Below are 26,576 nucleotides of genomic sequence, written 5' to 3'. Positions count from 1 at the left end.
ATGTATCTATGTGTGTGTGTGTCTTTGTATCTTTGTTTGTCTCCCAGCGTCGCTTGACAACCAGTGTTAGTGTGTTTACATCCCCGTAACTTACCGGTTCAGCAAAAGAGAGCAATAGTATAAGGAGCAAGTAGTAGGCTTAAAAAGGAAAACAAAAATCTTGGGGAGGAGAAGGGCAATTTGTTTGACTAAAACTCTTCAAGGTGATGACCCAGCATGACCATAGTCAACTGACTAAGAAAAGTAAAAGAAAAATTCAATGACCAATTCCAGAAATACCACAGGTACACGCAATCATTAATACCAATTACACTTCAAAGCAGAAGCACTCATTCTTTAATACTAGTTACACTGTAGATGCACTGATTTAGTGAAACCAATCATACTACTGACACATGTGTGTTTCTGTGAAGAAAAGGTCAGCAATACTTACTGGTAGCTTTAGAAGGCACTGAACACCCATTGTAACAAGACAGAAGTACGTCTGAAAAAATATTGGAAAGAGGAAAATTATCAAGAATTTTCACTGTTAAATAAAAATACTTTGATCAAATATCTTAGTAAATAATTACACATAGCTATACACAAATTAGAAATATATACATATATATATATATATATACACACACACTCACGTACACACACACACACACACACACACACACACACACACATAAATATATGCACATATATCACACATATAATATCATATATATAAATATATATATATAAATTCTTATAAAGTCTTTATCCTAATATTATATTATGAATAATTAGAATATATTCAGTGCTGAATATTATTCCGTAAAAGCACATGTGCCGAAGTGTAACTTAAAAAGCCCGCCTCTTTCATGGATATATAAGGATGAACAATCGTCTATGTACTGTGTTGAATACATGGAGTGTTCGTCAGGGTATGTTGATTTTTATTTATTTTCATGTGTCTTGACCATACATGTACTGATGAATAAAAGATGCAGTTTACTGCATTAATTATGAAACCATTGGTTTACCATTAAGTTAAAAGTTTTTAGGAGGTTAGCTTTGAAAGTTGCATTCCCTCGCGATCAGTAAAAATGTGCTTATTTTGGTAGTTTTGACTTATGGAATCCCTCTAAGAGTGAGGCACTATTGTATAGTAATGCCCTTATATAAATTAAATTAAATTATATATATATATATATATATATATATATATATTATACATACACAAACAAATAAGATGATAATTTATTTTCGAACACAGAGAAACCATTAGAGCAGCAGAAACATTGGGTAAATTACCCTTACAAAGTGAAAAAAATTTGTCAATAAACAGCCATTTGTTGACAAATTTTTCCACTTTGTAAAGGTAATTAATTTACCTGATCTTTCTGCTGTTCTAACAGCATCTCTGCATTTGAAAATAAATTATCAACTTATTTGTATCTATATATACACATTTCAGCACTTATACATACAAAAAAAAACAATGTTAGTTTGTTTATATTTATGAGAAATAGGCTTACCTTTGCATTGAATACATCATTAAGTAATGTATATTTCAATACCAATTGATTTCACCCTCTAATGTAGTGAATATTTTAGAAAAAAAATGTTAAAGTGTTATTTTCATACAGAGGGTGAAATCAACTGGTATTGAAATATACATTACTTACTGATGTATTCAACACAAAGGTAAGCCTATTTCTCATATGTTCATTGCATTGCTCATGTGTATCTTTATTGTGAGTTTCTGAGCCTTGGTTCTGATTTTAGCAAGTGGTATTATATACCCTACTGTCTTAATTTAGCTTATATTGTGTCTGTAACAGTGTGAACTTGCTAGCCGCCTTATTATTACCTTATTAACCTTCTGTCTACCAATGGGTCCAACGGACCAATTTCAGTTTTTCCAGTTGCTTTTTCCTACTGTTTATATTATTTGATTCAACTGATTACTCCTGACTCTTATTTTTTCTTGACTCTCTTTTATTTGGCAAATGGGAAATTTTCCGTATTTTTGTAAAAGCTACAAAATTTCACTTTCTACTTTAATTACCATATGGGTCCGCTGGACCCTTGAATTAAATTCAGACAATACTCTTGTCATTCTAAACAGAATAAAAGCATTATCAAATATTATTTCCCTAGATATTTATGAGATATAAAATAGATAAAACAGTATTCAATCTATTTGCAGAATTTTAGAAAAAATAGGAAAAATTATGAAAATATTCCTGTAAATTTGTGTGGTATTGCATCACCTTCAATCTGCTAGGTTATAGGGTGATGCGATATTTCTATGTGATGGCACAATTCTTATAATATATTGCATCATCTTTCAGGAGAGTATAAATATGTGAGAGAGCAATATCTGCCTTTAGTCTGCTATTAAGTTTCATATAGTTCAGTTGTGTTTTCCAATATGCCTAGACATGAAAACTTGAGTGAAGACCAAATATTGAAAAGGTTATTGGAATTAGATGAAGAATGGTTATTGGAATTAGATGAAGTAGTGATTCCTTCTATTGCTCTGAAGATGATGGTGAAAGTGACTGTGTGCTGGACAGTTTAGGTTCTGTGTCATCAGATGATGAAGATACTCAAAAACAATTATCTGCAAGCCACCCAATTATGAATGAGCAATATGTTTCTAGAGACAGACAAGATGTTTTGCATTCTAATCCTCTTACTCAAGCAGCAGTAAGAACTTCATCTTGCAATATTGTGTGCCAAGAATATGGACCATCCCATTTTGAAATGTGTTTTACGATCTTTATTTGGACTAGATATGGCCAGTTTAAATTATTAAAGGGTTAAATCATATGTATATTAAATGATATTTATCTCTTACAGGATGGAGAACTTGTTTGTTGAGCCCACAAATAATATGCATTGGTGGAACAAGGAGGTAGACAGGGCTATTAGACAAAAGAAACAGGCTTGGAAGGACTGGAAGAACGGTGGTAGCAGGGAATTGTACCAATGTGCCAGAAGGGAGGCTAGGCGACAGGTTTATTTAGCCAGAGGGGAAGCAGATAAGGAAAGATTTGCCAATGTTCTGCGCCGTGAGGACCAAAGACTCGAGGTATTTCGTGTTGCAAGACAGTGTAGGAGAGAGAATAGTGATGTTGTAGGAGAGAAATGTGTTCGCATGGATGATGGTACGCTTGCATTAAATGAGGATGCAAAGAAAGAGGTCTGGAGATGCCACTACGATAGATTGCTTAATAAAGAGAATGAATGGGAGAAAGAGAGCCTGCCTTATGTCGACCCAATAGAGGGACCAGCTATCCGAGTTGATAGTACCAGGGTAGATAAAGCAATTAAGAGTATGAAGACCGGGAAAGCCCCCGGCCCATCAGGAATCACTGCAGAGATGCTCAAAATATCTGGCAGTGTTGGCTATAGCGTAGTCACCCGTATTACGAACCAGGTGATACACGGAGGAGTCATACCCTATGACTGGTGTAGCAGCATCATAGTCAACTGCTACAAAGGTAAAGGGGACGCTTTAGATACAAATAATTACAGAGGCATCAAGCTGTTAGATCAGGTTATGAAAGTTACAGAGAGGGTCATAGCCCAACTAATTAGGGAGCGAATCAATTTAGATGAGATGCAGTTTGGGTTCGTGCCAGGTAAAAGCACTACTGATGCCTTATTTCTAGTGAGACAGTTGCAGGAGAAATACCTAGCTAAGGATAAACCTCTGTACCTGGCTTTCGTTGACATGGAGAAAGCCTTTGACAGGGTCCCCCGATCCCTTATCTGGTGGTCAATGAGGAAACTTGGGATAGAAGAATGGTTAGTGAGAGCTGTGCGAGCCATGTACAGAGATGCTGCCAGTAAGGTGAGGGTTGGAAATGAGTACAGCAATGAATTCCGGGTAGAGGTAGGGGTCCACCAAGGTTCCGTCCTCAGCCCCCTATTATTTACCATAGTCCTCCAGGCAATCACAGAGGAGTTCAAGACAGGTTGCCCCTGGGAGCTCCTCTATGCTGATGACCTTGCCCTAATTGCGGAGTCACTATCAGAACTAGAGGAGAAGTTTCAGGTGTGGAAGCAAGGTCTAGAATTGAAGGGCCTTAGAGTCAACCTAGCTAAAACCAAAATCCTAATAAGTAGGAAGGTAGATAAAACACAAACCCCTTCAGGTAGATGGCCCTGCTCAGTATGTAGAAAAGGAGTAGGTAGTAACTCTATAAGATGTACCCGGTGCAAGCTATGGACACATAAGAGGTGCAGCAACATCAAAGGCAGGTTAACTAGCAAGTTAGTTTTTGTTTGTGGCAGATGTTCAGGTGCAATAAAGACTGCAAACAAACAGGAAACAACTTCTATCTCATTCCAGGGTGAAAAACTAGAGGTAGTCGATAGCTTCCGCTATCTGGGCGACCAAGTTAGTAGTGGGGGTGGGTGCGCTGAAAGTGTAGCTGCTAGAATAAGAATAGCCTGGGCAAAGTTTAGAGAGCTCTTACCCCTGCTGGCGACAAAGGGACTCTCACTCAGAGTAAAAGGCAGACTGTATGACGCATGCGTACGAACAACCATGCTACATGGCAGTGAAACATGGGCTGTAACTGCTGAGGACATACGTAAGCTCGCAAGGAATGAAGCCAGTATGCTCCGTTGGATGTGTAATGTCAATGTGAATACCCGTCAGAGTGTAAGTATCTTGAGAGAAAAGCTGAACATTAGAAGCATCAGTTGTGGCGTGCAAGAGAGACGATTGCGCTGGTATGGACATGTGGTGAGAATGGAGGAGGATAGCTGCGTGAAAAAGTGCCACACCCTAACAGTTGAGGGAACCCGTGGAAGAGGTAGGCCCAGGAAGACCTGGGCTGAGGTGGTGAGGCAAGACCTTCGTACATTGGGCCTCACCGAGGCGATGACTACGGACCGAGACCTTTGGAAATGGGCTGTGCGTGAGAAGACCCGGCAAGCCAAGTAAGATCGTTGCCAGTGCCTCTGGACTGGTTCTTGTGCGGGTGGCACATGAGATGCACCATTTTGAGCGTGGCCGTTGCCAGTACCGCCTGACTGGCTCCTGTAGGATTTTCGAGCGAGATCGTTGCCAGTGCCCCTGGACTGGCTTGTGCGGGTGGCACATAAAAGACACCATTTCGAGCGTGGCCGTTTTCGTGCGGGTGACACGTAAAAGCACCCACTACACTCTCTGAGTGGTTGGCGTTAGGAAGGGCATCCAGCTGTAGAAACTCTGCCAAATCAGACTGGAGCCTGGTGTTGCCATCCGGTTTCACCAGTCCTCAGTCAAATCGTCCAACCCATGCTAGCATGGAAAGCGGACGTTAAACGATGATGATGATGATGATGATGTCATGATTATCATGTGTATGCATGTGTGTGTGTATGGTTAGTGAGAGCTGTGCGAGCCATGTACAGAGATGCTGCCAGTAAGGTGAGGGTTGGAAATGAGTACAGCAATGAATTCCGGGTAGAGGTAGGGGTCCACCAAGGTTCCGTCCTCAGACCCCTCTTATTTATCATAGTCCTCCAGGCAATCACAGAGGAGTTCAAGACAGGTTGCCCCTGGGAGCTCCTCTATGCTGATGACCTTGCACTAATTGCGCAGTCACTATCAGAACTAGAGGAGAAGTTTCAGGTGTGGAAGCAAGGTCTAGAATTGAAGGGGCTTAGAGTCAACCTAGCTAAAACCAAAATCCTAATAAGTAGGAAGGTAGATAAAACACAAACCCCTTCAGGTAGATGGCCCTGCTCAGTATGTAGAAAAGGAGTAGGTAGTAACTCTATAAGATGTACCCGGTGCAAGCTATGGACACATAAGAGGTGCAGCAACATCAAAGGCAGGTTAACTAGAAAGTTAGTTTTTGTTTGTGGCAGATGTTCAGGTGCAATAAAGACTGTAAACAAACAGGATAAAACTTCTATCTCATTCCAGGATGAAAAACTAGAGGTAGTCGATAGCTTCCGCTATCTGGGCGACCAAGTTAGTAGTGGGGGTGGGTGCGCTGAAAGTGTAGCTGCTAGAATAAGAATAGCCTGGGCAAAGTTTAGAGAGCTCTTACCCCTGCTGGCGACAAAGGGACTCTCACTCAGAGTAAAAGGCAGACTGTATGACGCATGCATACGAACAGCCATGCTACATGGCAGTGAAACATGGGCTGTAACTGCTGAGGACATACGTAAGCTCGCAAGGAATGAAGCCAGTATGCTCCGTTGGATGTGTAATGTCAATGTGAATACCCGTCAGAGTGTAAGTATCTTGAGAGAAAAGCTGAACATTAGAAGCATCAGTTGTGGTGTGCAAGAGAGACGATTGCGCTGGTATGGACATGCGGTGAGAATGGATGAGGATAGCTGTGTGAAAAAGTGCCACACCCTAACAGTTGAGGGAACCCGTGGAAGAGGTAGGCCCAGGAAGACCTGGGCTGAGGTGGTGAGGCAAGACCTTTGTACATTGGGCCTCACCGAGGCGATGACTACTGACCGAGACCTTTGGAAATGTGCTGTGCGTGAGAAGACCCGGCAAGCCAAGTAAGATCGTTGCCAGTGCCCCTGGACTGGCTCTTGTGCGGGTGGCATATGAGATGCACCATTTTGAGGGTGACCGTTGCCAGTACCGCCTGACTGGCTCCCGTAAGATTTTCGAGTGAGATCGTTGCCAGTGCCCCTGGACTGGCTTGTGCGGGTGGCACATAAAAGACACCATTTCAAGCGTGGCCGTTTTCGTGCAGGTGACACGTAAAAGCACCCACTACACTCTCTGAGTGGTTGGCGTTAGGAAGGGCATCCAGCTGTAGAAACTCTGCCAAATTAGATTGGAGCCTGGTGTTGCCATCCGGTTTCACCAGTCCTCAGTCAAATCGTCCAACCCATGCTAGCATGGAAAGCAGACGTTAAACGATGATGATGATGATGATGATGACAATGTATATAATGAGCTTCTTCCAGTTTTTGTCTACCAAATCCATCACAAGGCTTTGGTTGCCTTGGGGCTACAGTAGATGATATTTGCCCAAGGTGCCACACAGTGGGATTGAACACATGACCACATACTTAGGATGCAAGTTTTTTAGCCACACAGCCATGTCTGCACCTAACTTCATGTAAAACAATAGTGAAGTCAGTGTTAGTACATTTAATGAGTGAGCATAAAATATTTAGCCTATCCCTAATTTTAATAATACATAGTATGTCAAATGTTTATAAAGTACATGAAAGTTGTGATGAGGAAGACTTCTTAACTGATGAAGATGGACTTAAAATGATGAGAAAAAAATTAAAGATAAACAAATGGAAAGTAAGAGAGAGAGATAGACAGAGAGCAGTACTTACCAAATATATAACAAACAACAAGTACAATACAGTACCAAGGATGACAAATAAGTAAACTGCCCAGTGTGATGGAAGTTTTCTCATGTAGATTATCACAAAGAAAAGATTGATACCAATAACAATAGCAGCGAGAACACCAGTAAGAATTTTCATGGGCCTAAAAAACAAAAAAAAAATTTAAGGAAAAGAAAGAACATTTATTACTAAATGATATTACTTTTATCTTGTGCTTTTGTCTTATAGATTTATTTAATGGATTTTATTGTAAATATTTTAATGGATTTTATAGTAAATATTTTCATTGGCATCATGCCAAGGGTTCACGTACTATTTTTTTGTATCTCTATGTTCAGTAAAAAATGTACCCATTCATACAGCAGAGATGGTTGTAATACGTTTCTCCCAACAAAAACTGGCCTTGCTCTGTGTCAAAAGAGATGTTTATCATCATCATCATCATCGTTTAACGTCCGCCTTCCATGCTAGCATGGGTTGGACGATTTGACTGAGGACTGGTGAAACCGGATGGCAACACCAGGCTCCAATCTAATTTGGCAGAGTTTCTACAGCTGGATGCCCTTCCTAACGCCAACCACTCAGAGAGTGTAGTTTATGTCTGAATGAATGTGTGTATGTGCTTAGAATTTCAAATCAAAGCTTAGTTCCATGCAGACTGTATTGCAGACACATACACTTACATTAAACTCTACTATAAATGAATGCAAAACATTAAGTTTCTTCATAAACATAATTTTAGAGAGAGAGAGACACACACACAGAGAAAGAAAGAGACAGAGAGAGAGAGAAAGAGAGAGACAGAGAGAGAGAGAAAGAGAGAGACAGAGAGAGAGAGACAGAGAGAAAGAGAGAGACAGAGAGTGTGTGTGTGTGTGTGTGTATGTGTATCACACTGATACGTACCTACAATAACAATAAGAAAATTTTGAAGATTTCTGGGTACTTACATTCCATTTTTGAAGTCATTCATCACACTTTTGGTGCTAGTAAACGTTAGAATTGGTATCAAAGCGAATGGTAGTTGAAGTGACATGAGGACATTTAGCAAATCATTCATACCAGACAAATCATTGATTCCTCTGAAGAAAGCTATTAAGACAGTTGGCATGATTGCAATTGATCTTGTGAGTAAAACACGTTGCCATCTTTTCCAGTAGAGATTAAGGAAACCCTGACATGAAAAGATATGTATAAAAATATAAATTAATTAAAAACAAAATAGATTACAGTCAGCGAAGTTTACCAAGGTTTATAGGCATTTAGTAGTGCAAAGGGCCAAATGTTGAGTTATTAAGTACAAAATGCAAAGTACAAGACCTTAAAGTACTTGAGCTTTAAATCTATCAGCCAATGTATACAGGAAAAACTATTGCATTGGAATGGACATGCAATCAAATAAGCAATAAATAAATGCCAAGTGTATGAGTGTAACGTGGTGGCAGTGGACATGTCCCTGTTGTAGAGGAAGGACAAGAAAGACATGGAATTAAAAACATGTGAGACCAGACTTCCAGATGTTGAACTTTCCAGAGGAGATGACATATGTCAGGGATGTGTAGTGCTATATTAAACAGAAGGCTCATACAAAATACTAAGAGTTAAGGAAGGAAAAGACAGTCTCAATGTTTGGAGAAAAGAGAACGTTTATGCAAAAATGAAAAGAAAAAGAGACAAGAGAAATAACTTAGAGTCACTGGTGGTATTTATGCAAAATAACTAGGTCGTAAATGTGTTCCATAATATTTTGTTCTCCTTGAAACAATGTAGGGCAACTACTGTGCTGATGATGCTTACTAAGACAGAAACACACATCTACAGTTTGCTTCTTGTCTCCAGAAAATTTGTCTTTTCTTTAATAGCATGTCAATTTTTCAATTTTGAAGAAATTTTTATTCTCAAGATTATATACTCCTCTCATTTAGAATTGGTCTCAATTACCCCAAGCAATTGTTCTACCTTTTCTGCAAATGGAGTTAGTTTCAATAAACCAAGAATTTAGCATGAAAGATATTTGATATTCATCTCTTTGAAGGCGGCGAGCTGACAGAATTGTAAGCATGCTGGGTGAAATTCTTAATGGTATTTCGTCTGTCTTTATGTTCTGAGTTCAAATTCTGCCGAGGTCAACTTTTCCTTTCATACTTTCAGAGTCAATAAATTAAGTACCAGTTGCATACTGGGTCAATCTAATTGATTGGCCCCCTAATTTCAGGCATTGTGCCTATAGTAGAAAGGATTATTCATCTCTTTGTTAACACAAGCTTTGTGTTGCTTACAATTTTCTTTTTGGTCATTGTTTTTAGCCATTAGACTGTTGCCACATTGGGACATTGCTTTCTAATATACAGAGTTGATTACACTGTAAATCTTATGTTAATGGCCCTGGTAAAGGTGAAAGGCAAAGGAAACTTGGTAGTGTTTAAATTCTGAACGTAAAGTAAGTAGCCATAAAGTATTTTGTTCAAAGCTGTATCAATTATACCATTTACCATATTATGCATTTACTAAAAAACAATTCTTTAAACAACTCAGTAAAATAGTAAGAAGTGGATTGTAAAATGGAACTACTGGCATGGCTGTGAGGTATGAAGCTTGTTTCAGGTTCAATCCCATTGTGTGGCACCTTAAGCAAGTGTCTTCTACTATAGCCTCTGGTTGACCAAAGCTTTATGAGTGGATTCAGTAAATGGAAACTGAAAAAAGTCTATTATATATATATATGTGTGTACAATGAATAAAATAGCCAAACTTGAATATTCATAAAGATATTATTGTTGCTAATATTATCTACGGTTAATATAAGGAATCGATAATATCACCAACAATAATATAAGATGGTTAACAGGTATTGAATAGCGTTAAATAGCTATAAAATTTTTAAATTAGCATTAAGCATCAGGGCATTCATACGTCATACCCGTTAGAAATAGGAGTTAAAACTACCAAAAAAACTGAGAAGTAAAATAGAAGACAAACTTAAGCGGGCCAAATGGTTAAAGAATTTAAAACCTGCCTTTGTAGATAATGTTACTCAGATATACATATGTATGTGTGTGTCTTTGTGTTTATGTTTGTCCCCTCACCACTGCTTGACAACCAGTACTGGTGGTGTTTACATACACGTAACTTAGTGGTTCAGCAAATAAGACTGATGCAATAAGTACTATTCATAAAAAAATAAGTCCAAAGGTCGATTTGTTCGACTAAAACCCTTCAAGACAGTGCCCCAGTATGGCCACAGTCAAATGACTAAAACAAATAAAAGATAAAAAAAAAAATAAAATGTATTTCTTACCTCCATCACAAACTGACCAGCATAAGTGCCTGTCATAGTAGAGCTTTGACCAGCAGCTAGAATTCCAACAGCCCATATATACATAGCAGCTTGACCAAACTTACAGCCCAAGAACTTACCCTATGGAAAAATAAAACAGGTTTAAGTCCATACGTAAATACATATCCTTAACTTTACAATCAATGTAGTTAACAGTGTGCCCTGATTGTGAAGAGTCACTGTTTGTCACAATGTAGAATGACAATTTTTTTATATTTTCATATTGGCTCAAAATCACAAAAATTGTAAGGAAGTGATACAATTTTGTTTTTAGTCATTTCATCTCCCACCTGTCTCAGAAACCCTGAGACAGGTGGGAGATAGGAAGGTAACCTCAAACTAAAGAAGAGTGGTCTAAATGCTTGTAACAGAAGGGACTCTGCTATTGACACCCAAGAATGTATCCAATGTTAGGTATAAAATATACAAAAAAGTATAAAAAGCCAGTATGCTCCGATGGATATGTAATGTCAGTGTGCATACTCGGCAGAGTGTAAGTACCTTGAGAGAAAAGTTAGACCTAAGAAGCATCAGTTGTGGTGTGCAAGAGAGATGATTGCGCTGGTATGGTCATGTGGCAAGAATGGATGAGGATAGCTGTGTGAAAAAGTGCCACACCCTAGCAGTTGAGGGAACTTGTGGAAGAGATAGACCCAGGAAGACCTGGGATGAGGTGGTGAAGCACGACCTTCGAACTTTAGGCCTTGCCGAGGCAATGACTAGTGACTGGGACCTTTGGAAATATGCAGTACGTGAGAAGACCCAGCAAGCCAAATGAAAGCATCATCTTTGGCCTCTGCCAAAAGTGTAGCCAGTTCACTTATTCGTATCTTTACTTCATTGGACACTAAACTCTGCTTGTGAAGACCTGTTGAGGCAAGTGAATCTGAAATCAAAATTGAACCAAATTTGACAACTGGCACCCATGCCAACTTCTCCTTCATTGAACACTAAACTCTGCTTGCGAAGACTTGTTGGGGCAAGTGAAATCGAAATAATAATTGAATCATTTTCAATGACTGGCACCTATGCCAGTGGAGCACTAACAGCACCGTCCAAGCGTGATCATTGCCAGAGCAGCTATCTGGCTTCTGTGCTAGTGGCGCGTAAATAGCACCATTTGAGCGTGATTGTTACCAGCATCGCCTTACTGGCACTTGTGCCAGTGGCACGTTAGAAAATCATTCAAGCGAGGTCATTGCCAATGCTGCTGGACTGGCTCCTGTGCAGGTGGCATGTAAAAAACACCATTTTGAGTGTGGCCGTTGCCAGTACCGCATGACTGGCCCTTGTGCCGGTGGCACATAAAAGCACCCACTACACTCTCGGAGTGGTTGGTGTTAAGAAGGGCATCCAGCTGTAGAAACTCTGCCAGATCAGATTGGAGCCTGGTGCAGCCATCCGGTTCACCAGTCCTCAGTCAAATCATCCAACCCATGCTAGTATGGAAAGTGGACGTTAAACGATGATGATGATGTGATATAAAATAACATCAAACTATAGAAATATAAAAATTATAAGAATATAAACAATGTTAGAAAATGTAAAAAAAAAATCAGAAAACAATTAAATCATAATATGACAGGATCAGTATTTATGTATATGATTGAATATATGTTTAAATGGGGAAAAATGATAGCGCATATAAGGTATGCTAATAAAACATATGATCAAATGATGATTAGCAGATGGAAGATTAAACCAGGATCATATGAGCTTAGCTTAAGGAATGAAATTTAATTAACTAAATAGTGGGTTGTTGTGAAATAGTCTCAATGTCAAGGAATGATGTTGAATTTTAAGATATTAAGATTTAAGATATATCATGAGAAAAAAAAAAATCAATCTTACATGTCAAACATCTGTTAATAGAAATCTGAAGAAAATCATTGTTTCATGTATAAGATGATATTCCATGAAATTCAAAAGAAAAATAAGCTACACAGTTTATAATGTTTGCAAACCACAGCTGTCCAGATTAATTAACCTTACTATAATCATGAAGATATTGATTTCTTTTGCATAAACACTAAGTTTTAGGGATAAAAAATTGATTGTATTGATTCTAGAGTAATAAAAGTACATGTTTTACAAATCTGTGAGATAACAGGTAAAGTCAAACTAAACTGAATTTGAAATCAGAACACATGGACGCAAGATTGAACACTACAATAGATACAGTACAGTTCCAAAACTTGGTTGTAGAAAACAGAATGCCTCTTCTCATTCTTTGATAATGGACTCTGTCCAAAACATTATACTTTCTTAATCACGGCCCTTTTTTTTTTTCAATAATCTGCTATGGCTGCAGCATATGTAATCTAAAATGTTACAAAGGATACAATGTATCATTAAAGTTATTCAAGCTATATAGGATCACAGCTTTATTGGATCTTAAAAAAAAAAACTACATACCATTATTAGACTCTCAAACCTATAACAGCTAGAAGTATCTCAAAAAAATCTATACAGCTTACTGGATTGAAAAAATACCAAAAAATGGAAATATGTCAAAATTGAACGTTTTTCAATAAAAGTAGAATATTTTACTCACACCACGTAGAATATCAACTTGAGGGTTTGTTGTCTGAAAAGAAAAACATAAGTATTAAAGATAAGAGAAACAAGGTATCACTATTATTATTATTGAGTGAGAGAGCAGTACATGCCATCAAAGTGACACTGGGGTACAAATATACGAAGCCCAGTATACCTATCATGTCATGATACTCCTCTGATAAGGGTACACCAAGTACTTGCATCACAACCATGCATGATATGATGATCTCATATCAAGATAAACAGTGCATTACCTTGCAGGTGGGGTCCAGTTAGAATTTGCTTCAGGTCAATTAGCCCATCCTACTCAAAAGGTCCCTGAATAAGATTTAAGGATGATGAATGAAACACCCATATTTCCAGAGGTGAATTATTCAAACCCCAAAGAATTCCTCTCAACACATGGCTATGATACTCCCACACTACTTCTGCTCGTGATCAGAGATGCACATATCATCAGCCATTAAGGGACATATTCAATTGGTTATGGTCAAGCAACTGACATGAAAATCTGTGGTATTGAGCAAAATATTTGCTGTAGCCATCTTTTTATACCAAGACAAAACATGTACAAGATAACCCTTCCAATCAGTTAAGATCAAAAACCATTAGAGTCACTGCCTGGTACTGCATCAGGGCATTCATTATTATTATTATTATTATTATTTATGGTTGACTTTGCCAGTCATTGTCTTAGGGTTCATAAGATATGAACCAGTTAAGTACTGGGATCAAGTCAATTACATTGACACCCTCCCATAAAAAAAAAAACTGCTAGCCTTGTGCCAAAATTAGATTAAAAACTACCATTATTATTATTCATTGTTGTTTTATATCTGCATTCCAAGCAAGCATGGGGTGGATGGGTAATTTTTGGTTTCTTAGATGGGTTGGGGTACCACATTTCACACATGACTTTCATTTTAGTTTCTATGGTCAGGTGCCCTTCCTAACACCAGCCACTTTACAGAGTGTACTGGATGCATTTTAACAAGACACCTACACTGGAGAGGTTGTTATACCTTTAAAACAAAACTAAAGGGTTCTCACAACCCTATAACATAGCAAAGAGAACTAAGTACATTTTATTGTGGCATCAGCACTAGAGAGGATGAGAGTAAGAGAGTAACAGATAACAAGAGGTGGATAAATGATGGACGTTGATACCAAATAGCCAGTGTGGAACATAGCTAGTATGTTTGAGATACATACAAGTCTGATGATGTCCTTTTAAATATATATATACTCCAAGATGGTGATAGCTGTTGAGTAGACTCAGTGAAACCTACAGCAAAAGATATATAGTACAGTGGTACCAGATCAAGTGGTTAAGGCTAATCCATAAGCCCAGAATTTTGGATACACATATATTAGCCAAGCTGAATTTCATCATATGCTTGCAGTCCTAATCATTGTCAAGCTCTCTTTATTTTCAGGTTTATTTTCAGGTTATGTATCCTCTTGCCTTGGCATCACATGACTGTTATAAATGATTGTAATTCATTAGAAAATCTGCCTCAATAAACTCCATCTGACCCACACAAGCATGGGAAAGTGAACATTAAAACAATGAGATGATGAAGATATATATATATATATATATATAATTAGAAGAAAAAGGGGATTAAAAAATCCTAGCAGATAATAATAAAGCACTCAGTATTAAAAGAATTTGGTTAATATTCAACACCAATAAATCTAAGTAGTATATAGATCCCAGGTAAATCCTCATGCATGACAGGTAAATCCAAATATCCTTTGGCAGAATTTCTCAAAATTCAGAGTATTTGACAATTGTTGGTTTTATATGAGATGTAATTTTCTTTATACATGGTTTTTTTAACACGCACACACACACAGACTACTTCACCTACGACTAACACCAAATCTATGGGAAATAACTCTTCTTCCCCTTGCAAAATGATATAATTTTTCTAGTATGTTTTCTTACACGTTTTTTTACCAGCACCAAATCAACCTAGAGTCTATGTACCTCCAGCATAAAAGATAAAAGAGGGTATGTGCTACCAGTCAACATGACTGAAGAGTCATCAATACTGCCTCAGCACAATAGTTGGTATGAAAATGATCAGTGATTAAAGATAAAGATCTTTCCCAAGTCATATTGACTCAAGGAGCTGGTTTTCTGGTTTTTATGGTGCATAGAATCCCTGCTGGATAGGACACCAGTCCTTCACAGGATTATTCATTTTTGCCAGCCAAGTGGACTGGAGCAATGTGAAATGAATGTGAAATGAAGTGTTTGGTTCAAGAACACAATGCAGCACCCGGTCAAGGAATTGAAACCACAATCTTATGATCATGAGTCCAACACCCTAACCAATAACCATGTACCACCACCTAATCAGTTATACCAATAATATATTGCTTGACAATATATAAAACACACACACAGACAACTATATATATATATATATATATATATATATATATATATATATATATTTATGTGGAGAATGGAGCAACAAATACAAGAAAAAGCAATATTGTTGGATTAGTTAACCGTTGTTTTATTACGTGGAGGTTATGTAATGAGTCATTGTGGAGGTTGAGGTTATGTAGTGAGTCATTTTGTATGTTATGCAATAGTCATTTACGTACGTTTCGATCAAGCCAGTGGTTTGGCAGATCTCATCAGAATGTTGAGGAGTATGTTCAGAGTTCGTGGTGTGCGAAATGTAGAAGTGATTAGTGGGTGTATTAATGTATGTGGTGGTGTAAAGAAAGGTGTTAGTACAGAGAAGCAACCCTAAATTTAGGTGAAAAGGGGGCTAACTTTGGTCTTGAGTGGCAATGCATCAGTTCTAACAAAAATATCTTGTGGTTTTATTCTGTCCAGGTTACATCTCCTTACACGAAGACTGACTTAGCTACTCAATAATTAGAATCAATAAAATTATATGGGTATCCATATAATTGACCAAAACCTTTAAAGGTTGTATCCCATCATGACTATAATGTAAAGATTGAAGCCAGTGCAAGAATGAAAGAATTGTATATAATTTGTACACAATCTATAAAAATGAAAAAAAGAATGAATTGTCATTTTTGTTTCCATCAATTTTACTTATGAGTTGTTAAAAGAGATTTCATTGCTATATTGAGAGAGGCTAAGAAATTTCAAAGTTAACTGTTGATTCACATCTGCTTCTGTTGTTGTTTGTTTAGTACCAAGTTATCACTGATCAAACAGTTCAAACAATCAACATCTCATCTTTTGTTTTATATCAGAGAATACATTATTCAAAATGCCCTTCTATTTTTTGTTAAGACACTAGCATGTAATCTGAAGGAAATTTACCTGCTGTAGCATACACTCAAGTGAAGTTCCTCTCCCCCTTATATATAGGCATTCGAACATAGCAGATAACAGCTAGCCTTTGGCAGCTATTTGGACCCCATTGTGTCCACTACTCTGATAGGTTGGTATTGGCGCAATGTGTCTCTTACTCTATCACATATAACCAATCGGAGCCCCTAAATAAGATCACGTGAGACAGCCTGTTCACAGACCTGTTTGAACCTACTGTTCATTATAAAAACTCACCTTCTTCTCGTCTCAATATCTTTGGTTCCAGACCTTTTAAGGTCTAGCCACTGACACACAAGACACAGCCAGTTCCAGCAACAACATCAGATGACAACACACATCCAACAGCATTACAGCAAACTCTTTCTTCATCGCTACCATCTTCTTCTTAATGACATCAACATCTCTGCGTAGACAGCTCAACCGGCAACACTGCACAGGTTCTAACATAGCACTGTTCGTGAATTACTTCACCATGTTTAACAGTGAATATACAACCTACAAGAACTCCTGTACAAGTGACCCAAGCAGCAACATTACAGTCACAACTTCATACGACACGTACTGCAACCAGCTCTGCATCATCACTGCAACTTCTTGAAACAGTATTTCTATTTTCGTGTACAATTGACTACAAACTGGTATTTCTCATTCTTGTGTCTATGACCATTCGTCTAACTTCCCATTACAGACTTTTTTACTTTCTTCCTCATTGCCATTCTTATATGTACTTAACATGCACACATACATCCATGCCTATATACACATACACTTTGTTCTCATGATGGCCTGTCTATTATTCTGTATGCATGATGCACACACAGGCACACATGTTAACCAGTCAATAAAACTCTCTCAAACATTCTACTCGGTTGTGTCTCTTCTGTTTTCCCACTGGCATATATATGTATTATTCCAATCTTCTGAATGGAGTAGTTATTAAATGGTCATGGCACAGTTACTGTAGCATTGTTCAAATTCAACTATGCATGAAGCTGCCTAAACCTTACAGCTATTGTGCATCATATATAGAATTAAAATAAGTACTCACATTAAATTCATGAGCATATGCAATTTCATGTTGTATACATTCTTCATACTGAAATAGAAAAATTAAATATTTTTAATAGAATTATTTTTAACAATCATAAAGTATGCATGTATGTAATTGTTTAGCATATACAAAAGGGCTCAGTGAATTTTTGGTTGATTGATTGTAGTGCTACAGTAAGGAGTTATTTTAAAATAGCATAATCTGACTCTTAAATGTAGAAAACTAAATATCCCCAAAGTAGGATGGTTAGAAAATCCATGATGTAAAGAACAGGAGAGTGTATTGTTTTGTACCATACAAGTGGAGTGCTGAAAAGTTCCTGGCTTTAAGGATCTTGTGAAAGACTTGGTTGGAAGTCCAAACTTCTGAGTTCTTTTAAAGAGCTTAGAAAAACTGAAGGACCACTGCAAAAAGTTTGTGAATCTGAGAGGGGAATATGTTGAATAAAATAATAATTAGGTGAGCCTCCTGTATTTTCTTTTACCCAAAGCCAGGAACTTTCAGCACCCCTCGTAGATCTTTTTCAAGGTGTTTAGAATAATGTAAAGAGGAGTTCTAACTGTTATGGAGTCAATGGCTGATGATATCAATTTTTGTTAGTTATAGTATAGTTATTCATATAACCTGACAAACTTCACAGAAATCATCATCATTATTTAACAATCATTGTCCATGCTGGCATGGATGGGTTGGACGGTTTGACTGGGCTGGCACATTGGAAGGCTGCACCAGTCTCCAGTTCAATTTGGCATGGTTTTCTATGGCTGGATGCCCTTTCTAATGCCAACCATTCCAAGAGTGTAATGAGTGCTTTTATGTGCCATTTTTGTGATGCTGGGGTGTGTTTATGCGCCACCAGCACAGGTGTTAGTTTGCATGTCACTGGTATCTGCCATGATTGTGATTTTGCTCAGCTTGATGGGTTTTCTTCTCAAGCATGACATAATGCCAAAGGTCTAGGTCACTGCCTCCTTGAGGCCCAACACTCGACAGAGTTTCAGCCACTTTGCCTCTGTGAAGCCCAATGCTCAAAAGGAACTCAGCCACTTTGCCTCCGTGAGGCCCAATGTTTGAAAGGAATTCAGCCACTTTGCCTCCATGAGACCCAAGATGTTCTTTATATGCCACCAGCAAAGGTCTTCTCAAGCACAGAACATTGCCAAAGGTCTTGGTCATCAGTCATTGCTTCTGTGAGGTTCAAAGTTTGAAGATCATGCTTCACCACCTCATCCCATGTCTTCCTGGGTCTACCTCTTCCACAGGTTCCCTCCACAGTTAGAGTTTGGCACTTTTATACACAGCTGTCCGCGTCCATACACAGCACATGACCATACCAGTGCAGTTGTCTCTCTTGCACACCACATCTGATTCCTCTTATGCCTAACTTTTCTCTCAAGATGCTTACACTGTTGAACATGCACACTGACATTGCACATCCAGTGAAGCATATAATAGAGTCATATTCCTTTCCAAAGTAAAAAAGAAAATTGAGATAATGTCCAACATATTTCAAAATTTTTCCAGTTACTATAATGACACTGTTAGTTATGATGACGAAAGTTCTAGTCGATCTGATAACGAAACAGCCTGCTCATGCAATTGACATACGAGCAGCTGAGCACTCCATAGACACGCGTAACCCTTAAGATAGTTCTCAGGGAGATTCAGCCTGATACAGAATGTGACAAGGCTGGCCCCTTTGAATTACAGGTACAACTCATGTTTGCCAACTGAGTTAACTGGAGCAACATGAAATAAAGTGTCTTGCTCAAGGCCATCGGGAATCAAACACGCAGCCTTACGATTGTGAGCCAAATACCCTGATCACTAAGCTACACACCTTCTGGTTACTGCAGTACAACAGAAACTATCATGGTGCTTCTACTGCTGAGTCTGCTGTCATCTATTTTGTACACAGAATAATGTGTCATCTGTTTGTGTCTATTAACATATTGTCTATCTCTATTATCTTTTGACATCAATGTATTCATTATGGCCAGGTCACTTACACCTGCAACATGGCCAGTATGAAGCAAAAGGGGTTATCACACAGAAACTTCACTAACTGGAATGGAACTAGTTTAGGAGTTGGTGGGCAGAAAAATCCCATCTGAAATAAATCAACAACAGTATTAATCGCCGCTGCCACCGATGACAACAGCGATGTCGATAAATGTGACAATTCACTCCATGGACCGACTGAAAAATATTCCAGTCAAACTGTCTAACCCATGCCACCATGGAAAATGATGATGATGATGATCATCATCATCATCGTTTAACGTCCGCTTTCCATGCTAGCATGGGTTGGACGATTTGACTGAGGACTGGTGAAACCGGATGGCAACACCAGGCTCCAGTCTAATTTGGCAGAGTTTCTACAGCTGGATGCCCTTCCTAACGCCAACCACTCAGAGAGTGTAGTGGGTGCTTTTACGTGTCACCCGCACGAAAACGGCCACGCTTGAAATGGTGTCTTTTATGTGCCACCCGCACAAGCCAGTCCAGGGGCACTGGCAACGATCTCGCTCGAAAATCCTACGGGAGCCAGTCAGGCGGTAGTGGCAACGGCCACGCTCAAAATGGTGCATCTCATGTGCCACCCGCACAAGAACCAGTCCAGGGGCACTGGCAACGATCTTACTTGGCTTGCCGGGTCTTCTCACGCACAGCACATTTCCAAAGGTCTCGGTCAGTAGTCATCGCCTCGGTGAGGCCCAATGTACGAAGGTCTTGCCTCACCACCTCAGCCCAGGTCTTCCTGGGCCTACCTCTTCCACGGGTTCCCTCAACTGTTAGGGTGTGGCACTTTTTCACGCAGCTATCCTCATCCATTCTCACCACATGTCCATACCAGCGCAATCGTCTCTCTTGCACGCCACAACTGATGCTTCTAATGTTCATAGAAGTTAGATAGCCTAACTTTTACATTCTCTATAGCTTGAGGTAGAGATGAAAAAATCCAACATTTGCTGGCTACACTTACCACTGTTTTGTTATTGTCCTGTTGACTGAAACCTTCAGCAAAGACAGACACTACAAACAAATTGATGAGGAATGAAATAAACAGTGCAATAGCAGCTTCAATGAAATAATACATGTTAGCTTCTTTTACTTTATTCTTGTTACTTCTGTCAATATCACGGGACTGGAAAAAAACAAAAGAAAAAAGGACACCAAAATATTAAATGGTTACAATAACACCTGTTAAAAATAACAATAAATTGGCAATAATAAACTGTTAAAAATAGTCAAGTACACTACCAAATGCCTTGCAGTAATTAGTTTCACACCTCTCAGTTTTAAGTTAGTTTTGACGTTTAAAATTTTGTTAAGGCTGTTGCAACTTCAGCAGCAATAATTGTAGTACAGGTACTTTTACAATGATGCTTCCATGCTGCTATTGGATGGATGATTTGTCACAGTCTGAGTTTTTCAGAGTTACTATGCTCAAGATGGTTCAAGGGGTAACATCTTGCTTGTTTGTTTCACTTTTTGGTATGGTTTCCATGACTGGATGCCCTTCTCAATATCAAACACTTTACAGAGTGTGTTGGAAGCATTTTATCATAGCACTTGTACTAGAGAGATTACTAGACTAAGGAATGTTCTCTATACTATGTTGCTGCCATTTGTGCAAAGGCAACATGACCAACAGGGAGTAATCATCATCATCATCATCATTTAAAGTCCGTTTTCCATGCTGGCATGGGTTGGATGGTTCGATTGGGGTCTGAAAAGCCAGGAGGCTGCACCAGGCTCCAGTCTGATCTGGCAGTGTTTCTACAGCTAGATGCCTTACCTAATGCCAAACACTCCAAGAGTGTAGTGGGTGCTTTTTATGTGCCACCGATACAGGGGCCAGAGGGGGCTGGCATCAACTACGTTTGGATGGTGCTTTTACATGCCACCGGCATGGGAGCCAGTCAAGGCAGTGCTGGCATCAACTACCTTCGGATGGTGCTTTTTACATGCCACTGGCACAGGAGCCAGTGGGGGTGAGGGGGCTGGCATCAGCCACAACTACAATTTCCATTTGATTGTGGTTTGATTTGATTTTGATGTTGATGTACTTGACTCAATAGGTTTCCTCAAGCACGGCATGTCGCCCTATGATCCAAAGGTACCTTTTGTGTGGGGTGGGGTGGGGGTGGTTATGCGACACTGGCGTAGGCTACAGCTGTGATCTCACTTTATTTGCCGGCTCTCCTCAGTCACAGCACATTTCCAGAGGTCTTGGTCTTTCATCATTGGCTCTGAGGCCCAACGTTCGAAGGTCATGCTTCACCACCTCATCCCATGTCTTCCTGGGTCTCCCTCTTCCACGGGTTCCTTCCACTGTTTGGGAGTGGCACTTCTTCACACAGCTCTCCTCATCCATACGTAGCACATGACCATACCAGTACAGTTGTCTCTCTTGCATGCCACATCTGATGCTTCTTACGTCCCTTACACTCTGTCGTGTGTGCACACTGACATTACACATTGAACGGATCATACCAGCTTCATTTCTTTTGAGCCTACACATGTCTTCAGCAGTCATGGCCCATGTTTCACTGCCATGAAGCATGACAGTTCACACACATGCATCGTACAATCTACCTTTCACTCTGAGCGAGAGGCCCTTTGTCACCAGTAGAGGTAGAAGCTTTCTGAACTTTGCCCAGGCTATTCTTATTCTAGTGGTAATGCTCTCTGAGCATCCACCCCCACAGACTTGGTTGCCTAGGTAGCGGAAGCTATCAACAACTTCTAGTTTCTCCCTCTGGCATGTGATGGAATCTGTTTTCTGAGCATGTGTGGTGTTTATTGCCCCTGTGCATCTGCTACACTAGAAAGCTATCTTCCTGGTTAATCTTCCTTTGATGTTGCTGTACTTCTTATGTGTCCATAGCTTACACTGGGTACATCTTATGGAGTTTCTACCTACATCTTTTCTACAGATCAAGCAGGGCCATCTACCTGAAGGGGTGTGTGATGTGTTTGCCTTCCTGCTTACTAGGACTTTGGTTTTGCGACATTGACTCTAAGGCCCTTCAATTCTAAACCTTGCTTCCACACCTGAAATTTCTTCTCTAGTTCTGGTAGTGATTCTGCTATGAGAGCAAGGTCATCAGCATAGAGAAGCTCCCAGGAGCAACCTGTCTTGAATTCCTGTTATTACCTGGAGGACTATGATGAATAAAAGGGGGCTGAGGGCTGATCTTTGGTGAACCCCTACTTCTATCCAGAATTCTTCACTATATTCATTGCTGACCCTTACCTTACTAATGGCATCCCTGTACAGCTCTTATTAACAACTTGTCAAACCCCAGTTTCCGCATTGCCTACCAGATAAGGGATCGGGGGACCCTGTCAAAGGCTTTCTCCAAGTCAACAAAAGCCAAGTATAGGGGTTTATCTTTGGCTAAGAGTGTGTGATGTGTTTGCCTTCCTACTTACTAGGACTTTGGTTTTTGCGACATTGACTCTAAGGCCCTTTGATTCTAAACCTTGCTTCCACACCTGAAATTTCTTATCTAGTTCTGGTAGTGATTTTCTACGAGGGCCAGGTCATCAGCATAGAGGAGCTCCAAGGGGCAACCTGTCTTAATCAAATGGGGGACTAGAGTGATAAGTGAGAGAAGGTGATACAGGAAAGAATAATGGACAAAAATTATATATATATATATATATATATATATATATATATATATAACTCCATGCTACATGTTTTTTAGGTAGCTGAATCTCTGATGTAATAGTTATGCAATAAGGGGTGCTCGGCTTAGCTAACATCAGGCTGAAATTACCTTCATCCAGAAGATTAGCTATGTTGAGCACTTCTCATTTCATAACTATTACATCAGAGGTTCAGCTAGCTAATAAACATATGTAGTATGCATTTTACTTGTTCCATTCCCTCAATTTGGATTTTTATTCACATTTGTAGCAGCTCTAGTTACTAACCGTGAGCTATATAGAAACTATCAGCTAATCAAATTTCCCCGCAACTCTGATATGGGTATGGAGGACTATGATGAATAAAAGGGGGCTGAGGGCTGATCCTTGGTGAACCCCTACTTCAATCCAGAATTCTTCACTATATTCATTGCTGACCCTTACCTTACTAATGGCATCCCTGTACAGCTCTTATTAACAACTTGTCAATCCCCAGTTTCTGCATGTAACTCTCAATGCCAATAAATTGTTATTGAGGTAGCAGAGCAGAGATTGAAGGAATTAATTAAGCAAACAAATGGGCCAAAATTTCATTTTATGGATGAATATATCATTGGTGGGATGATATGATCCTTTTGCTAGCTGCACAAAAAGGCTTTCAGCTTCACAGACTACTAAATCATGCCAATCAATGTAGGACTTTAGTTTTTATATTACAGATGAAATAGCCAAGTAAATAGAATATCAAGCTAATAATTTATAGCTCTCAAGTTCATACCAGCAACAGGTTTTTGTGAGTCTGGGACAGGGCTCTTAATTCCATGTACAGACATACCTCAACTTATGTTGTTTCAAATGACAACTTTTTCAACTTTATACCATTTTTTTACAGAAATTAATGGAAAAAAATAAACCTCAATTTCAGTTGACTTATCTGACCTTTTGTTGGTCTCAGTATTTAAAAGCATAAAATTTTTTAAAAAAACACCTAAATATTAATACTGAAGTGGAAAATCAAATGAAATACATGTGAAAATATGGACAAAACATTTATCAAAACAGATATGAGCTAATAAATTTTTTAAATGCTTTTTCATGTGATATCGTTTTCTGAGCAAAGCCACATGTCTTGGAAAGAATAAATGACATAAGTTGAGGTATGCTTGTATGTCATTTCATTTAACACTGAGAATGGTGACACATCTTTTTAAGAAATGCCACCATGCCAACTGTCAAGGTAGTGGGAATTTCTCTATCACCCACTAAAATAACATGAAACATAATGCTAGGTATTCAATTGCACTATTCTACAACATACCAAACAAAGTCAACTTACCTTAACCAATGCAGAATGCAGGTAAATGTTATGAGGCATGATAATAGCACCAATAATACCAACAGCTTGAATCAACTGTGTAGGACCACAGCCACTACAATAAGGAATAAACAGGCCTTTCAAAATTTCTCCCTGGTTTGGAGCTGCAGCACCATACTGAAGATATAAAGTTGAAATGAAAAGCAAAATGTTAAATCATTACACACACACACACACACGCACACATATATATACATACACATACACACATATATATATATATAACAGCCTACAACTGTTTCTGCTCTAAGATGCAGTGGACTCATAGTTGAGTGTCTGAGCTTCATCAGAGCCTTGAATATGAAGAGCCCACTGCATCTTATAGCAGAAACAGTAAGCTAATGAAGTTCATAAGATAATCATTTATTACTTTGTGATCTCATTTTCTTAAAGCGAAATCGGGATAGCACTTGTGCCCAGCATCGCCTTTCTGGCACTTGTGCCCATGACATGTGTAAGGATTTTCGAGCGAGATCGTTGCCAGTGCCCCTGGACTGGCTCTTGTGCAGATGGCACATAAAATACACCATTTTGAGCGTGGCCGTTGTCAGTACTGCCTGACTGGCCTTCGTGCGGGTGACACGTAAAAGCACCCACTACACTCTCTGAGTGGTTGGCGTTAGGAAGGGCATCCAAATCAGATTGGAGCCTGGTGTTACCATCCGGTTTCACCAGTCCTCAGTCAAATCGTCAAACCCATGCTAGCATGGAAAGCGGACGTTAAACGATGATGATGATGATGATATATATATATATATATATATATATATATATATATATATATATAATCAAAATCGTGATTGAACCAATATATATATATATAATAATAATATAGATTAAATGTGGTACTTAAAATGTTTGAGGCACCAGAATTTGGTAGGGCAAAAACCAAAAACAAAATCAAGAGATTTGGTGAATAAAATTTGAAGAAAAGCAACAAAAATTCAATAGGTTATAGCAGTACGTACGTTTCGTACAAACTTCATTTATTTATGTAGTGAGAACACCACATAAGATGTGTAATGAAAATGTACTCCTCAGCTGCATAATGGAAGTTCAATTTTAGAAAGTCATTTTGTAGATGTGTGCAAAAACAAGAGTAGGAGAAGAAGAAAATACCATCTTGACATTATTCAATGTGTACCCCACTTTTTAAAATGATAGGGTGTAATTTGAAGGAAATTTAGCTGTTATTTCTAGTGGGCTAAGTAACCAGATGGGACTCCCTTGTTGGCTCTTACAAATAAACAGTAGAGAATATATGATAATGATAAAGCAGTGAGCTGGCAGAACGTTAGCACACCAGGAGAAATGCTTAACAGTATTTTGTCTGTCCTTATGTTCTGAGTTCAAATTCTACCATTGTCGACTTTGCCTTTCATCCTTTTGGGGTTGATAAAGTAAGTACTAGTCAAGTACTGAAGTTGATGTAATTGATTTAACTACTCCTGGGTAAGAGTATAAAAAAACTGCACCCTTCTGCCAAGCCATGTTGAGCAAGTGTGACAGAGTATGATCTTAAACTTACTGCATCCACAACAAACCATGTTAGTGGAGAGAACACGATAGGGCCTTCATCCTGCAGTGGACTAAACGTAGGCAATCCAATTCAACGATAAATGAAAGAAAAAAAATTAGGAGTAAGCAGCCATCATCATAGAGATGAATCAGAAATGTGATGCAAATAGAGATGATGTATTGCAGACCCATTCAACCCATGTCAGCAAGGAAGAAACAGATGTTAAAAAAAAAAACATCATGAAAGCTGTAACACAAATTAAAATTAAAACAAATATTTCTTACCTCATATCCAAACATTAATGCCATTATTGTGATTAGAAGGCCGAAAAATGCTTCCAGCTTCCTTAGACCATATTTGTCAAGTAGAAGAAATGTGAAAGTATCAACAATGGTTATAAGAACACCAGCATAGAGAGGAAGT

General features: G+C 38.8%; 1 protein-coding gene across 4 annotated transcripts in view; it reads right to left on the bottom strand.

Moving 5' to 3' along the window:
• Window positions 1–26,576, bottom strand: part of LOC106867577 (natural resistance-associated macrophage protein 2) — an 80,985-nt gene that overhangs the window by 4,502 nt on the left and 49,907 nt on the right. For all 4 annotated transcript variants that reach the window (XM_014912485.3, XM_052967646.2, XM_089352675.1 and 1 more), the window contains 9 exons: window positions 26,438–26,576; window positions 24,596–24,751; window positions 20,585–20,746; window positions 17,596–17,643; window positions 13,209–13,241; window positions 10,616–10,735; window positions 8,268–8,491; window positions 7,303–7,459; window positions 434–484 (listed from right to left, as the gene is read on the bottom strand). In XM_014912485.3, coding sequence (XP_014767971.1) covers window positions 434–484; window positions 7,303–7,459; window positions 8,268–8,491; window positions 10,616–10,735; window positions 13,209–13,241; window positions 17,596–17,643; window positions 20,585–20,746; window positions 24,596–24,751; window positions 26,438–26,576 — 1,090 coding nt within the window. The remainder of the gene's footprint in view (window positions 1–433; window positions 485–7,302; window positions 7,460–8,267; window positions 8,492–10,615; window positions 10,736–13,208; window positions 13,242–17,595; window positions 17,644–20,584; window positions 20,747–24,595; window positions 24,752–26,437) is intronic.

This window comes from Octopus bimaculoides, chromosome 1 (genome assembly GCF_046866305.1).
Source record: "Octopus bimaculoides isolate indiv1 chromosome 1, ASM4686630v1, whole genome shotgun sequence".
Classification (NCBI taxonomy): Eukaryota; Metazoa; Mollusca; class Cephalopoda; order Octopoda; family Octopodidae; genus Octopus; species Octopus bimaculoides.
The sequence above is the reverse complement of the archived record's forward strand: the minus strand, read 5'-3'. Positions and strand labels throughout refer to the sequence as shown.